This window comes from Myotis daubentonii, chromosome 6 (assembly GCF_963259705.1).
Source record: "Myotis daubentonii chromosome 6, mMyoDau2.1, whole genome shotgun sequence".
Taxonomy (NCBI): domain Eukaryota; kingdom Metazoa; phylum Chordata; class Mammalia; order Chiroptera; family Vespertilionidae; genus Myotis; species Myotis daubentonii.
In genome coordinates this window covers 43,600,732-43,616,105 of record NC_081845.1, presented here as the reverse complement: position 1 = coordinate 43,616,105, position 15,374 = coordinate 43,600,732, and the positions used below count along the sequence as shown (strand labels likewise).

At 34.5% G+C, this 15,374-nt stretch overlaps 1 protein-coding gene across 6 annotated transcripts in view; it reads left to right on the top strand.

Moving 5' to 3' along the window:
* GRIK2 (glutamate ionotropic receptor kainate type subunit 2) overlaps positions 1-15,374 on the top strand; it is a 567,703-nt gene that overhangs the window by 354,738 nt on the left and 197,591 nt on the right. For all 6 annotated transcript variants that reach the window (XM_059700852.1, XM_059700851.1, XM_059700850.1 and 3 more), the window contains exons 8-9: positions 3,164-3,307; positions 6,146-6,253. In XM_059700852.1, the coding sequence (XP_059556835.1) occupies positions 3,164-3,307; positions 6,146-6,253 (252 nt within the window). The remainder of the gene's footprint in view (positions 1-3,163; positions 3,308-6,145; positions 6,254-15,374) is intronic.

Below are 15,374 nucleotides of genomic sequence, written 5' to 3'. Positions count from 1 at the left end.
TTATAACTTTTCATGTTAAGCAAAATAAGCCAGTCAGAGAAAGATAAATATCACATAATCTCACTCATTTGTGGAATATAATGAACATTATAAACTGATGAACAAAAATAGATACAGAGGCAAAGAAGCATCAAACAGACTGTCAAACTTCAGTGGGAAAGCAGGGTAGGGATTCTGGGTGGGGGTAAGAGATCAACCAAAGGACTTGTATGCATGCATATAAGCATAACCAATGGACGCAGAAACAAGGGCGGGTGAGGACTTGTGGGAGGGTGGTTGGTCTGAGGGAGGTCAACGGAGGAAAAAGGAGACATGTAATACTATATGCAATACTTTAAACAATAAAATAAAACTTTTAAAAAAGATGGGAGAATTTGCATATGTATAGTTTTGCAAAGAAGAAAGTAAAGGTAAGTCTGACAGGATATAAAATTTAAATGGAAAGTAAGCCCATATTGTCACATAAAAAACTGGTCTAAAAGTAGGATGAAAAAAATAAGCACCCTAACCTGATGAAAGTACATAAAGAACAGTTTCAGAAGTTATAGTTCTTTATCATGAATCAACATATTTTAAACTGGTAATTCGAGAAGTAATTTGATCAATAACTTTTTCACTATTTAAATTTTTTTCTCTAGGACTTAACTTATACAATGGTTGGAAAAAGTAGGTTTACATTTGTGTGTATGTGAAACAGTTTATTCTTGTATTATTATTTATTAATTATTATGTTATTTTCCATTGAACAACTATAAACATATTTTTGTCCCCCTGTAGATTAATAAATATTGTATTTCTTTTATAAATACACTTAAAATCACAGATCTCAAATAGATTATCAACTAGTGTGTCCTCTGATCTAGACCCTGAAACTATGTCCCCAAATGATTTTCAAACTCTGAATTAGGCAATTTTTTTCCCTACCATTATCAATTTAGATTAGGCAATAAGTCAGTAACTCATGGCAGGATAATAGGAATATCAATGTTTGTGTTCTTTTTATTAATTTGTGGGAATAGATAAAAGTTTCCATCTTGCCAATAATTGTATGGTTTTATAACTTTTCATCTTTAAAAAAATAACTGTAAAATTTTAAGAAAAAATAAAATTCTAGTATTTACTTATTCCAAGATTAATAATAGGTATCATTTTAGTATATTTTCTTCCCTTTGATTTTTTTTTGGTTGTTGTTGTTGCACAATGTGCAATATGATAGTTAAGATCACCAGCCAAGAGCAGAGAGGCCATTTGAATCTGGTCTCTCTCCACTTCTTAGCTGTGTGACTTTGGTTAATTAACTTCCCTCAACCTTGGTTTGGTCACTTGTAAAAAGAACAGCAGTCATGTTTTTATTTAGTCACTATTGTGAGAATTAAATAAATACCCATGGCAAGTATTATAAAGATGTATGTAATGGTTAGTGATGGAAATATAGTTGTGTATTATCTATTTTTACACTTAGTAAATCACATCTAATTTTCAATCTAATTATTTTTCAAAACATGATTTTTAATGGTTATATAAAATATCATTGTGATATTACTGTTTTATTTTGAACATGCAGCAAGGTTTCCACTTTTATCTGTTAAAAATGAATAATGTAGGTAGCCTTTGTTCTTATCTTTGATTTTCTTAGGGTAATTAATGAGTTCAAGAACATAGATTTTTTTAATGCTACATTGTGGTGCATATTGCAAAATGCCCTTTATCTTTCATTTGGTAGTGTCTGAAAGAGTTCTTTTTTCTATTCCTTTTAACAGTGATGTTTTAAAAATTAATTTTATTTTGACATCAAATGTGTCTTTTATATCTTAGTAACTATTTTTATGACCACCTGTGTGGCATATGAAGTATATCTTCTGATTGTTAACTCAGGCCAAAGACAAATATCAGTCTAAACCTAGGCTCCCCATGCATTTTTATCAATCCCACTAGTATAGTTGTCACTATACAGTCCTCAGAGTATGTGAAAACAGTCAGCTGATACCTACAGAATAAAGGTTATGAATCTGAGCGCTATTCCCCAGAAATTTATGAACTATAAAATTGCATTATTATTACGTTCTGTCGTTACATCGTGCTCCTTAGCTGCCTTCTGTTTTATGTGGTAGCGCTCCTTAGGATCCATTTGCATGAAAGGTACCCTGTGTACTCATTTTTGTATTGTATTGTGGAGAGCGCTATAATCTGCAGGGTTCCTATTCATTTTGGAATTCATTTCACAGCTCACTAATTGTGTGAATGAGAAGAGGAAATACGTGCTTTTATTCCCAGGCATGCCAAGCAGATGGCCCAAAGTTCATTGCTACCAGCACTGTCAGTATGGCCCTCTTCTGTAGGTAGTGAGCCTGGCTTAGATCCATTAAACACAACGTGAGGGTCCACTTCACACAGTATTGACAGTCACTGAGCCTCTGGTTTGTTATGACTTATAAACATTTTATTTTTTATCATCAACTTCTAAAGTGGTCAGTCATTGGAGCAGGTGCAAACACAGTAGAATTCAAATTCCTTTTACTTTGAGAAGCCAAAATGAACTTTCATTCATATGGAAATTTTGGGAAAAGAAAACAGTGGAGGGGATTAAGCTTAGTTTCTTAAAAAGGGATTAATACATGTATTGAGATTCAAAACTGTAGCATCATTTCTGAGATTGAACCTTCTGAAAAATGAATTGAAGAAGAGATCAGGGTTTATATTTTTATAATTTAGGTGAATCTCCTACCATATCTTTTTTCTTCCTAAACAAGAAAGTTGTTTACTTATTAATCTTTATGTACAATATGTAATCTTTGTAGCCATTCCAAATGTTAACAATTGCATTCAGTGTGTGTGTATGTGTGTGTAGTGAGACAATAAGATGGAGACAGAGGTAGTAACACACATGAAGTAGTGAATGTCTTCATACATTTCTTTAACAGATATACTAGGACAACATGAAATTGGGTTATCAGTTCAGGAAAAAAGATGGTTATCAAATATTCTAACAGAGCTGATGTAGTAATTTGATCATAATATCTTATTTAAGATAACCAGAGCATGTGAAGATACTGTTTTCTGGGTATCTATTTCTCTCACCCCCTCCTTTTCTTCAATTCCAAGGCAACACCATGGGTTTCACTTGTGTTATTGACTCCACGTTTCCTTTTTTCTTGGCTTTCAGACTGATGCTGCTCTGATGTATGATGCGGTGCACGTGGTGTCTGTGGGCGTCCAACAGTTCCCCCAGATGACAGTCAGTTCCTTACAGTGTAATCGACACAAACCCTGGCGCTTCGGGACCCGCTTCATGAGCCTAATTAAAGAGGTATGTCAGGAGGTGCACATCTCCCCTTTTGTCTACAAGCTGAATGCATTGAGATTTTTGCAGTTTTCTTAACAGGTGACCTTTTACTTTTATCTTTTAAATTAAACTTTCTTCACCATAGAAGCAAAATTAACACTTTTTACTTAATGATATGAAACAAAAGGGGGAAATTACTTCATAAATTAATGGACATCCTTCAAATAATCTATATTTGTGTAAAAAGATAAAAATCTGTGACCTATGATTTATGGCATTGTTAGTTTCACCTTTTTGAATTTTTATGTGTGTTACTTTTCATTTATGTGGAGATATAAATGTTTAAATAATATATGTTTATGTTTTAGGCAAAATAAGATGTAATGAATCTTCAATATGCATGCCATTTACACTACACTAAGTTATACCCACATTGTAAATCTTAAAGAACTATTATTTAGCTCTATATGAGTCAATATGTCTAGTTATTTTAATTAACAGTTAACATAAAACATAATATGTATTTATGAAAATGCAAAGTTTATATTGCATAATGCAACCATTCTTAAGGCCATATATTATTTCTTACTACATCTGTTGTAGTAATAGACTATGTACATACTGAGAAAGAAAAGGATATTCTTGAAAATCATACAGACACACACACACACCTTTTGTCTATTCTTCCTATTATGAGGGAAATTCCTTTGTCAGCTTAGGATACTTTTCATTTGATTAAAATAGGAATATTTATATGAAAGTTTAACTATTTAATCTTTGCTATGAAAAATCACAGATATTCTTATCATATAAAATTTTTCATTAATGGCTTACAAGAAATCATCAGTTCATCATATAATTAATTATTCCTTATGAAAGTGAAAGTGCAAATAGGATCATAATTAAAAATCTCCAGGTCTCTGGAAAAGAATATCCTTAAACTTTCCATGTGTAATTCTTATAGGACTCTTAGATAGGTGACCTGGTACTCCCTGCAGAACGTGCTTTTCATTTATTGTTCCACCTTTACATTTACTTCAGATTTAAAAGAGCATGAGAGCTGCAGACTTGGTGCACAGCTGTGGCTAGTTGAAGAATAGATTTTCTGAATGCAGCGCTTGATTATTGAGGCATGTGTCAAACATCCCTATAAAAAGCAGTTGTATGAAACTCACTAATGTATTTATTGTAGGGTATTAGTGAGGACCTTGTCCACTAAATCACACAATACCCCCTTTCTGAGTTCCAAAAGGAAACATTTCTCAGGTCTCAGTGCCAGGGAAAGCTGTGCTTCTCCTGGGGAGTTGCTATGTCTTAAATCATGGACCCTGTATATTTTTTTCATCCTATTTTCTTTATTCTGGTTGCTAGGAAGTTCAAGATTGAATTTGTGATTGATTTTTATTAGATGTACAGTTTCACCTGATGTAAATTTTCTCATGCTGTCTGTATCCCACATTTGTTTTGCTGCTCTACACTTTTACTCTTTTACTTCTTGATCACCTTGTCTATTTTTATACTAATTTGCATTTTTGTTAATTACCTGAAATTATTTTATTTGGAAGAAGTTGTATTAAAAATACATGTTTCTTCCTTGTTAGAGACCAATTAATACATGTTTAAGCTTACTGATGGTATGTTACAATGTGCATATATGCATGTATTATGATTTTTCCTATTTTATTTACAGTTTATCATCTTAAACTATTTTAGAATATCTACCTATAAGTACCAAAGAAATACATGAAGCCTAAGGAATGTAGTGATGATAACATCCATTTGTAGTCCTTATTTAGAATTTCCCCCATGATCTACTGGGTTTTATTTCTTTGGGATCTTGATGTATATTCTTTCAAACATTATAGCTGTGAGTATATGTTATATTACTTAAATTTTTATATATAACTTTTTTCAAGTTATTTTCAAATGACAAATAATAGAAAACACCTGTTTGGGACAAAATAGCCAGCAGAATGGGAAAACTTCATATAAATATATATATATATATATATATATATATATATATATATATATATATATATATCCTGTTGCACAAAAAGATTTGTGCAATAGGCCTTCCCTTCCCCTGGCTGCCAGCACCGGTTTTCCTCCGGCACCCGGGACCCAGGCCTTTGCTCTGGCCGGAGCCACCTTCTGTCTTCACTCCACAGCTTCATGCCTACATATGCAAATTAACTGCCATCTTCGTTGGCGGTTAATTTGCATATCTCGCTGATTAGCCAATGAGAGGCATAGTGAAGGTACAGTCAATTACCATGTTTGTCTATTATTAGATAGGATATATATATATATATATATATATATATATATATATATATATATATATTTTAAGCCCAGATATTTATTTACCATTGAGAGGTGAATACATCAAGTAGATTATTATATATACTTCCTTCTGCATGGAGATCTCCTACAGGAGGAACTCTAACTTATCTAAAGTAATTTTCATACATTTTCCCATTTATCACTTAAGAAAAACTAAAGTAATAAGTTAGTTACTCTAAGGGGGAAGTGCATAATCGAAGTCCTATAACGTAGGTTTTCCTAGTGTCAGTTTCTTTCATTGTGGTAAAATAAATTTATTTTCACATTAGTATGAATTTAGGAGTGCTTTTTTATAACAGTAATTATTTTTATAATCTCTAGTGATAGATTCACTATTTCCTATATGATAAAAAGTGACTACATTCTTCTTACTTTGCTAAACAATGTTTTCTCTTTTTAAATTCCATAGCAATGTAAGTTTATGAGACGTGATGAAAAGGTTTTCTCTTTTTTTCCTGGAAAAGTGTTTTCTCTTCCTTTACTTACTTACTAATCTTTTTTTTTCTGTTTCCACAGGCACATTGGGAAGGTCTCACAGGCAGGATAACTTTCAACAAAACCAATGGCTTACGAACAGATTTTGATTTGGATGTGATCAGCCTCAAGGAAGAAGGGCTGGAAAAGGTACGTTAGGCATTCAGCTTATTTACTTTAAGTTATTAAATGAAACACACAGACATACAGTACAAGTGGGAAATAGAACTAAAATGCTAGATTTGAGGCATACAGTTACACCATGTAGAGATATTGGCAATGCAATGGGATATACCATGAGAATTTAAAGAGAGAGTATCCTGGAGGCCCAGGGATTGCTTGGGGAGATATTGTAGTTTGGAATAATTTTAGTATAGAACCATGAATTTAAAACTATTCTGAGAGGGGAAGTGAGAGATGAGTAGTGGCAGAAGGCATTAACTTAACCCCCAGTAATTGTGTTAATTCAAAGAATAGTAGTGCATTGGGACTAAGATTTTAATAAGTAATGAGGCAGCCAGATGACAAAGGTAAGAGGAGACAATAATAAAGGTAGAAATCAAATACTGGAGAAGAAATAAGTGCGATAAATTAACGTTTAAAAGAAATTGGCACAAATCTCTTGGGAAGACAGATAAGGTATTGAGAACATGTTGAAGGCATGTTAGAGAAAAAAGGTATTGAAATAGTTCACATCAAATGTTTTTAATAGCTTCAAAAATTAGTACATGAAGTTATCACCTAAAATACGGAGGTGGGATTTAGTTTAGTCAGATCTTAAGGATAAGGTAAATATTTTTGAGATGCCATTGTGGCAAATTTGACTTTGAATCAGTAGAAACAGTTAAGTAACAAAAATTAATCACTTGTTTTAAATTTAGTAGAATGGTTACGAGATCAAGGACTACATTCAGAAAAATTGGGCTCAAATCCTTGCTCTGCCATTTATAGCCAGATTTTTTTAAATACCTCTAAAGTAAAATGCCTTTAACTGCATCCTGGGTAATAGCAATATTTGCCTCATGATGACTAATAAGTCCTGTTGATTTTGCTTTTAATTTTTCCTAAAAAGAATAGTGACCAATTAATAGATGAAAAGACAGAGTCCCTATCTAGACAGAGCTCTCAGTTTTGAAGGGTCACTGCACGGTGATTCAGGAGGCTGAAACTACAAGTCTAGTTCCATTGCACATGTGTGGACTTCATCCTTCGGCCCAGCTTCTCCAGAGCCAAATTCCTCATCTCAAAAAGTAGAGTGCAAAGGGCTTCCCTCTTAGGCTGAAGTGAGAATTTCATGTGAGAATTTGTTTCTAAAAAACAAAACAAAACCTGGAAATACCTTCTTTAAGGGCCCATACTAGAATTTTAACTATTCCCAATACTATCTATATGGGGCAAGGAAAATCAACAAAGAAAATGTGTGAAATGCTGGCTTTATCCATTATGTCTTTTCATATTACTGCCTTTTCCTCATTTTGTCTTGGTCATCTTTGACCAGCACACTTCATTTAATCATCAGAGACCATCTATTTTGTGCCATTATGAAGGTTATACTCTAGTGAAGGAGACCTGCCAGTAATAAATAGACAATAATTTTGGATTGGGCAGTAATAAGTGATCAAACAGATATATTGTCATTTGGATCATTTTCTGGAATATGAACAAAAGGATTGAAACAGTTAATAGGAATAAAGTTCATGCTTTTGATGTTTATAATTGTGGAACAGATAAAGCAGGAAGAAACAGATTGTGTTTCAGACAGATAGGCTGGACATGTCCGGGGAGATGAACTTGGGGTTAAAATTTTCCTATGGACACATCCTTTCCACTTAGTGCCAATAGATCAATGTGAATCTTTTCCACTCTATCTCAACAGGGACCTTGGGTGGGACCCAGCTCAGTTAGCCATGGTCCAAGAAGAGTCACCAATACCATTTACACAACCAGCCACATCTATCCAAAGAAGCTCACAGGGCCATGGAAGTGCCTCTGTGGAGCAGACGAGGGAAAATAAAGGGGAAAAGCCAGTAGGTAACTGTCTGTGTCAGGCAGTATAACACAATAGAACATCTTTCTTTAAGAGTCCCATATTGAGTACTAATAGTAAGAAAAGGAAAGTCAAACAGACCATCCAACCTCAGAGGGAAGGCAGGGGAGCGGGGGTGGTAAGAGATCAACCAAAGGACCTGTATGCATTCATATAAGCATAACCACTGGACACAGACAGTAGGGGGGTGAGGGCATGTGCTGGAGGGTGGGAATGTCTGGGGAGAGGTCAATGGGGGTAAAAGAGACATACATAATACTTTAAACAATAAAGAATTTTTAAAAAAGGAAAAGGAAGATCAGATAAGTGGTTTTCCAAGCTTGAATTCTTCTGTTCAGTTCAAAGACCACAGCATATATTCTACTTTCAAAATATATTTAGAATCCATCCGTTTCTCTCCACATCCATTGCTGAAATAAAAGCAAAGGGACCTTATACCTGGACATCTCCATTAGAGTCTCAACAAGCCTCTCTCGCCTAATCCCCCTAGTGATCCAACCACCGCAGCCAGCCAATATCTTTAAAAACAAATTGATGTCATTCCTCTATTCAAACCCTTCCATTTACAGTGCATTTCCTATCTCTCCCTCTCACCTCTCACTATCCTCTTAGATGTTTTCCAAGCTCCAGCTACATTGACTTTTTTTTTTCATTTTCTCACAGATTTAAAGTTTTCTATTACTTGGTAATAGAGTTTCCCAGTCTGGAATACACATCTCTATCCCCTTTGCCTGACTAATTCTTATTCATTCTTAGGGTAGCTGCTTAAATATTATTTCTTAGATAGGCATCCCCAAAGTCCCTATTAAATTTGAGTTTCTCAGAGTACCCTATACCATTCCTTTCTGATACCTACCACAATATATATGTATTTACATGTACACTTTTTAAAAGGCTGTGTTCCTAGCAAGAATACATGTCCTGTTAAATGGAAAAAATGTATTCTTACCCACTACTTATATATTCAAGACCTAGCAAAGTCTCTGGCACAAACTACATCCTCAAGAAATATTTATTGACTGTTGAATGAATGCAGAACACTATGTGAATCATAAGAAATACTTCATCTGGAATGCTACACAAGTGTCTGCTGCAAAGGTATTCTCTTAGCCTAGTTTTTTCCTAGCGTTGCTCCATACCTACAGAGTGAGTACAGAGAAACCCTGCAGTTAGGCAGTCCTTAGGCTGGGGTGGTGGGTCAGGGCATCCAGGGGTAAAGGATCTGATAGTGCAGAAGACAGCACTGAAGTCTGAGCTTAGAAGGAGGCACATCACACCAGGCAAATTTACTCCCCTACATTGTGTAATGTAATACTTTCTGACACTCCAATATTACATCAAAGAGTAAAAATAATCATCATTCTATTTGTATACTTTTTTTCTTATAAATATGTGGTGTGGAAATAAACAAAGGCCAATCAAATGAGAACAAGCAGTAGTTATTATTCAGGGCTTGCAAGGGAGCCAGCCACCGTCACTTTCATCTGGCAGAGATTTAAGGGCAGGCAGGAGAGTGGAAAAGCTTTAGAGCAGAAAAAGGGGAATTTCTCAGGGGTCTGAGGAAGCTGGAAGTAGACTAACTAGAAGTAGGCATCTTGGGTGATTGGTTGGAGGGCATATTTAACTTTCTTTGCTAGATTCTGAGTACAAAAGGGAGGAGGGGAGCTAGCAGTTACTGAACAAATTTTAATTATTCTGGGCAGACAGCTGCAGAGTTTGTAGCTTGTAGTTTGTCGACGGAAGATAATTTCTCCAGAGATTCTGGGCCAAAGTTCTGTTGTCACACATGGTCTGACCATTATCTGTTTGTGTAGTCAGTCTTTCAGTGGAATTATTTGGTGTCACTTAGAAGGAGAGGTGAAAACGTAAGGCCAAGGGAAATTGAGGAAATACAAAAAATTTCTTTGTAATTCATAATTAAATGGGGTATTTTTGTTTTGTTTTTTAGGTTTTGTATTGTTTTCAGAATGTATAACTAGGATGTCATCTATCATTAGGAATGGTGTAACCTTACCTCTGAAGCTGTGATATGTGGTTAGGAAAGACCAGCTTCAGATGGAAGAAAACACTTGAAAAATGGCATAAAATGTTAAGAAATATTCAGAAGGTTCTTATAACTTCAAAAGGATTCTGTTTAGAGCAAAAACAATGAAAAGATTTTACACAAAACATGTTTGAATTGAGATAATGACACTACATGATAATGGTGCATTTCCATTGCAAGATGAAATATCTAGAGGCCATTTGGGGGAAAATAACCACTTGTACTTAGAGCAATTCTTCTAAGAAACTATAATGCAATAATAAAATCACTGAATTCTGACAGATGTTGCATTTTTTAATTGAATTTCCTTTGTCATCACTATGTACAACATCAGATGCTTTCCAAGGGGGAACAAAATCACTCTTGCCCCTTCACTTTTTCAGTTGCTTAAATGGATTTTTATTGCACAAGAGGATATTTGCTTCTAAGTAGATGTGTTGAAATAAAATCATTCTGTGTACCTCTCCTGTCCCTTCTTTAGCATCAAGGCTTTTCTATCTGTTCTGGTTATTTTTCTGATAATATCTTGCGTGTTACGTTTATATTCAAAGAGAACTGGGAGAATAAATTTATTTGTCTCTTTGACAGAGAAAGAGCCTAATACATTCTTATTAAAAGTGTTTTATTTTAATACTAGAGGCCCGTTGCAGGAAGATTCGCGCAATAGGCCTTCCTTCCCCTGGCTGCTGGCACCGGTTTTTCCTCCACCGGGACCCAGGCCTTTGGTCCGGCCTTGAGGCTTGGCTTCTCTGCTTGGTCCACAGCAGCGAGGCTTGGCTTCTCCACTCAGGCCACAGCAGTGAGGCGGAGCAGAGAAGCCAAGCCTCTTCAGTCTTCAGTGGTTGTCAGTCTTTGCTCTGTGCCTGCATATGCAAATTAACCACCATCTTATTTGGGTTAATTTGCATACTCACCCTTATTGGCTGGTGGGTGTAGCAGAGTGACACCAATTTGCATGTTTCTCTTTTATTACTGTAGATTATATTTATTAAAAAACATAATAATGAAAAGAATATATTTCTCTTGCTAAAGGTCTGGTGTTTAGGACTATGGACAATTACACCATGTGTTTGCCTCATCACACTTTTATAATAAAATTAGCTTCTATCTTGTGCATCCTTAGAGAAAATCTTGTAAAAGAAAAGAGGCCATCTTATGGAATGTTTATCAATTTCTCCAAAGTTAAGAGTCTAAATAAATAATATAAAGCAAAATAATTTATATTTGCAAACCTTTAAAAGTTTAAATGTGTCATATTTATTTTCATGTTAAGCTTCATTCCAACTTTTAAAGTCTTTAGTTTCTGGCCCTAGCTGGCTTTGCTCAGTGGATAGAGCATTAGTCTGTGACTGAGCGGTCCCAGGTTCAATTCTGGTCAAGGGCACAAACCTTGGTTGCAGGCCTGGGGCCCTGTTTGGGACTTGTACGCAGCCATCCAATCGATGTGTTTCTCTCAAATCAGTGTTTCCCTCTGTCTTCCCCTCTCTCTTCCACTCTCTCTAAAAATCAATGGAAAAATATCCTCGGGTGAGGATTAAAAAAAATCTTTACTTTCTTCATATCCACTTTTGCACTGGGACTCACTAGTACAGAAATTGCTAACAGCAATCCATAGGCTTCTTACTGAAAACTTCAAAATTTTGATAATACATGGAGAGGGTTAGAATTAGTGAAACCCTGCCTGTCTGAGTTTAGAGCCAAAAATGTTCCAGGATCAAGACGTTCAACTGGCTTTTTGAAGAATTTTTTGTAGAGTATACATTTTAGGAAAAAGCAGTAATTTTCTAATAAATCTTTGCTATTGACTTTTCTCTCTTGTCCGCAGAATCCTGTACTTATTAACTCCCTATGAAAAAGGTTTCTGAATGGAATTTACAGACTTCAAAATTAATTTTGAACTGAAAATGATGAAAATATTCCTTTGACAGATTTTCAGAGACCTGATGCATAGCAGTTTGTATCTTTCTTTCTTTAATGGCATTTGATACATACCCTGGTCCCCATGGCAACAGTAACCCCAGCTTTCCTGGGAACTGAGGTTTGTTTTGCCTCCCTGTAGGAAGGCACTTCTAATGGTAACAGTAACCTTCCAGCCTGTCAGAAACGAGTTGTTTGATTCTTAAAAAGCAAAAATACATCCTGAGCAGGATCCAAGTGTAGTGTCTTTCTTTGGAGATGTTAGCTATTTAATTTGTTACACTATTATATGTAATTTGCCTTGTCTCAGAGCTGGACAGACATATTTTGTTTGTGCGTCAGTCTGTTTATATTATTATTTTGCTTGATAATGTTTAACCTTCAGGATGGTAAAATAGTTAAGAAAGCTATTTACAGATGATTTTTAAAAAAATATATATTTTATTGATTTTTCACAGAGAGGAAGGGAGAGGGATAGAGAGATAGAAACATCGATGAGAGAGAAAGATCGACCAGCTGCCTCCTGCACACCTCCCACTGGGGATGTGCCCACAACCAAGGTACATGCCCTTGACCGGAATCGAACCTGGGACCCTTCAGTCCGCAGGCTGACACTCTATCCACTGAGCCAAACCGGTCAGGGCTACAGATGATTTTTATGTTTAGAAACTAATAGTATTACTTTATCGGAGCACACACAATTTTGATTTTTCATCCAACAGAGAATACAAACTATTGATACTTTTCTTTCAACTACTGAATTTTAATTAAACATGTACCTACCATAAGCATAATTGTAATGCATTGGTTTGATTTCAAAGTAAACTCAATTACAATTTTACTCTTTGAAAAGTGGCCTTTAATTGAATTGCATAACATTGTTTATTTGAGAACAGTTAATTCATTGATTTAATTGCTTTAAAAAACTATCACCTGTCTCTTACGCTTTAATTATGTTTAGGGTTTACTTTGCCCTGCATAAAAATAAGAATCTTAAAGTTAATAAATCTATGTTTATATAAGTCATCTCTCTTTTTGTGAGATAACTATATACTTATTAATTTATTGTCTTCATATTAACCCATAATGGTTTTCAAATGGTACAGTTCTAGAGCCTATGGAAACTGGTGGGTATTTGGTTTTAGGAAAGTGATTAATGAAGAGTTCTTTGTACTATCCTCATGGTCCAAATCACTGATGTATGAAGATGATTCAATTCCCCATTAATTGTTCTTTACTCAGCGCATAGACATTGAGTGAGCAGTCACCACTTTTGTTTAAGTAATCTCCCGTTAATACTTAGCCCATTGGAAGTATGCACATTACTATTGACATTAGACAGTACTATTTTTAGATGGCAATGCAAATAGCTATCTATACTCTTTATTTAAAAATTCAACATTGGAAAGAGTAAAGTACGTGAGAAAAAATTCCGTGGTTTGCCTGCAACATTTGGCAAGATAAGTACTGTGTCGAACAAACTCTGTTCCTGCCGTTCATGTACACATAGCTCAGAGAAACCTGAGTTTGGAAATTATTTATAAAAAATGAGTACACAAATTAATAGAGAAATATACATTCTACCAGTATGTATTCAGTTAATTGGAGAGAATATTTATCTTCTAAATGTAAATGAGCATTTAATATCAATACCTTTCTTATGCTTTCCACTTTTCAATATCCTCAAACAGCACCATCAAGGATAGCACTGTTCTTCTGAAAGGAATGATAAATACTCTTTAAGGAAAACTATACTTTCTGGGTCATGTGGTTGGAGGCAACTAGTTATTGGGAGATTTTTCTTTAAGTGAACTTAATTTTTTTGTTTTGCTAAACCTCACCTGAGGATATTTTTCTATTGATTTTTAGAGAGAGTGAAAAGGAAAAGAGAGACAGAGAAAAACATTGATGTGAGAGAGACACATAGATTGGTTGCCTCCTGTACACACCCAGACCAGGGCCAGGGAACCTGCAACCAAGGTATGTGCCCTTGACCAGAATTGAAACCAGGACCCTTCAGCCCACAGGCCGATGCTCTATCTATTGAGCCCAACCCGTTTGGGCTTAAGTGAAATTACTTTATGATAGAGACTTCACATTGTGCTAAGACTGCTTCAAATATAAGGAGCATTGTGGTCACTGATGATCACTACACAAGCTTTCTATGGAAAAGTACCACTTATGCTCCTTGCTCAAGACAAATATATTTGTCTGACATTAAGTCAAACCATGTATAGAAGCATATTGCACTCATATGATATTTATTTTATGGAATCGCTAAAATTAAGAATTGATTAATTTTTAACACCAGATAGAAATACTCATAATAGTGTACAAATAGGTCTTATTTAATTGATATAATAATTATAACTCTATGAGGTAGGTATTACTATTTTCCCATTTATAGATGAAGAAATTGAAGAGCAGAGAAGTAATATGCCCATGTCACCTGATGGAAATGGGATTATGGCAGTTTGGTACATCCTTCAGAGTCTGAGCCATTAACTATAAGGCTATGGTGCAAATTATGCAAGAACATAATACACTAAAGCTTTAGCTATGATTAACTTGGGTATGTGCATAAGTTCAAAGTTTAAATTGATGTTCTCTTTTATATCTTGTGTATTTTATAATTTGACAGTAAACATACATTATTTTTATGAATAAAAGCAAATTTATTTTAAGAATCATTGAGAAGATGGAAATGAATAATGCCATGTTTTCTATAGTTCTTTATGGTATTTGAAGTACTTTTATATTATTTACTTAGTTTGTCCTGATAATAAAGATGCATTATACTTTATTAGCCAAACCATGGCTTTTAAAATTGTACAAGAGGGTGCTATTAATATTTACACTAGGAAGACAATTTTAAATTTGAAATAGCCAAGTAAACTCAGGTATATACTTACTCTACTTAAAACATCTCTGTGAGGTCAAGAGTGCTTAGCTATCATTATTCCATTTCAGAACTGAAAATAAAAAAGTACTTAAAAGACTTTATTAAATCATATAATAAAAAATTGATTCTGAAAATACATGAAAAGAAATAAGATTATCTTGACTTAGTTCATGGTTCTTGTGATTAAAACAAAACCAAGCACAGAATCCACTGTTGACAATTTCCTCAAGCAATAGAAAATTTTGAATTATAGAATTACAGGAGACTTAAAATCCAGTAATCATACAAAATTTTATTTGATTTAATATTTTATATCACTGAAATTTCTGAAACTCCATAACATTATGCTGAGAAACCTGAA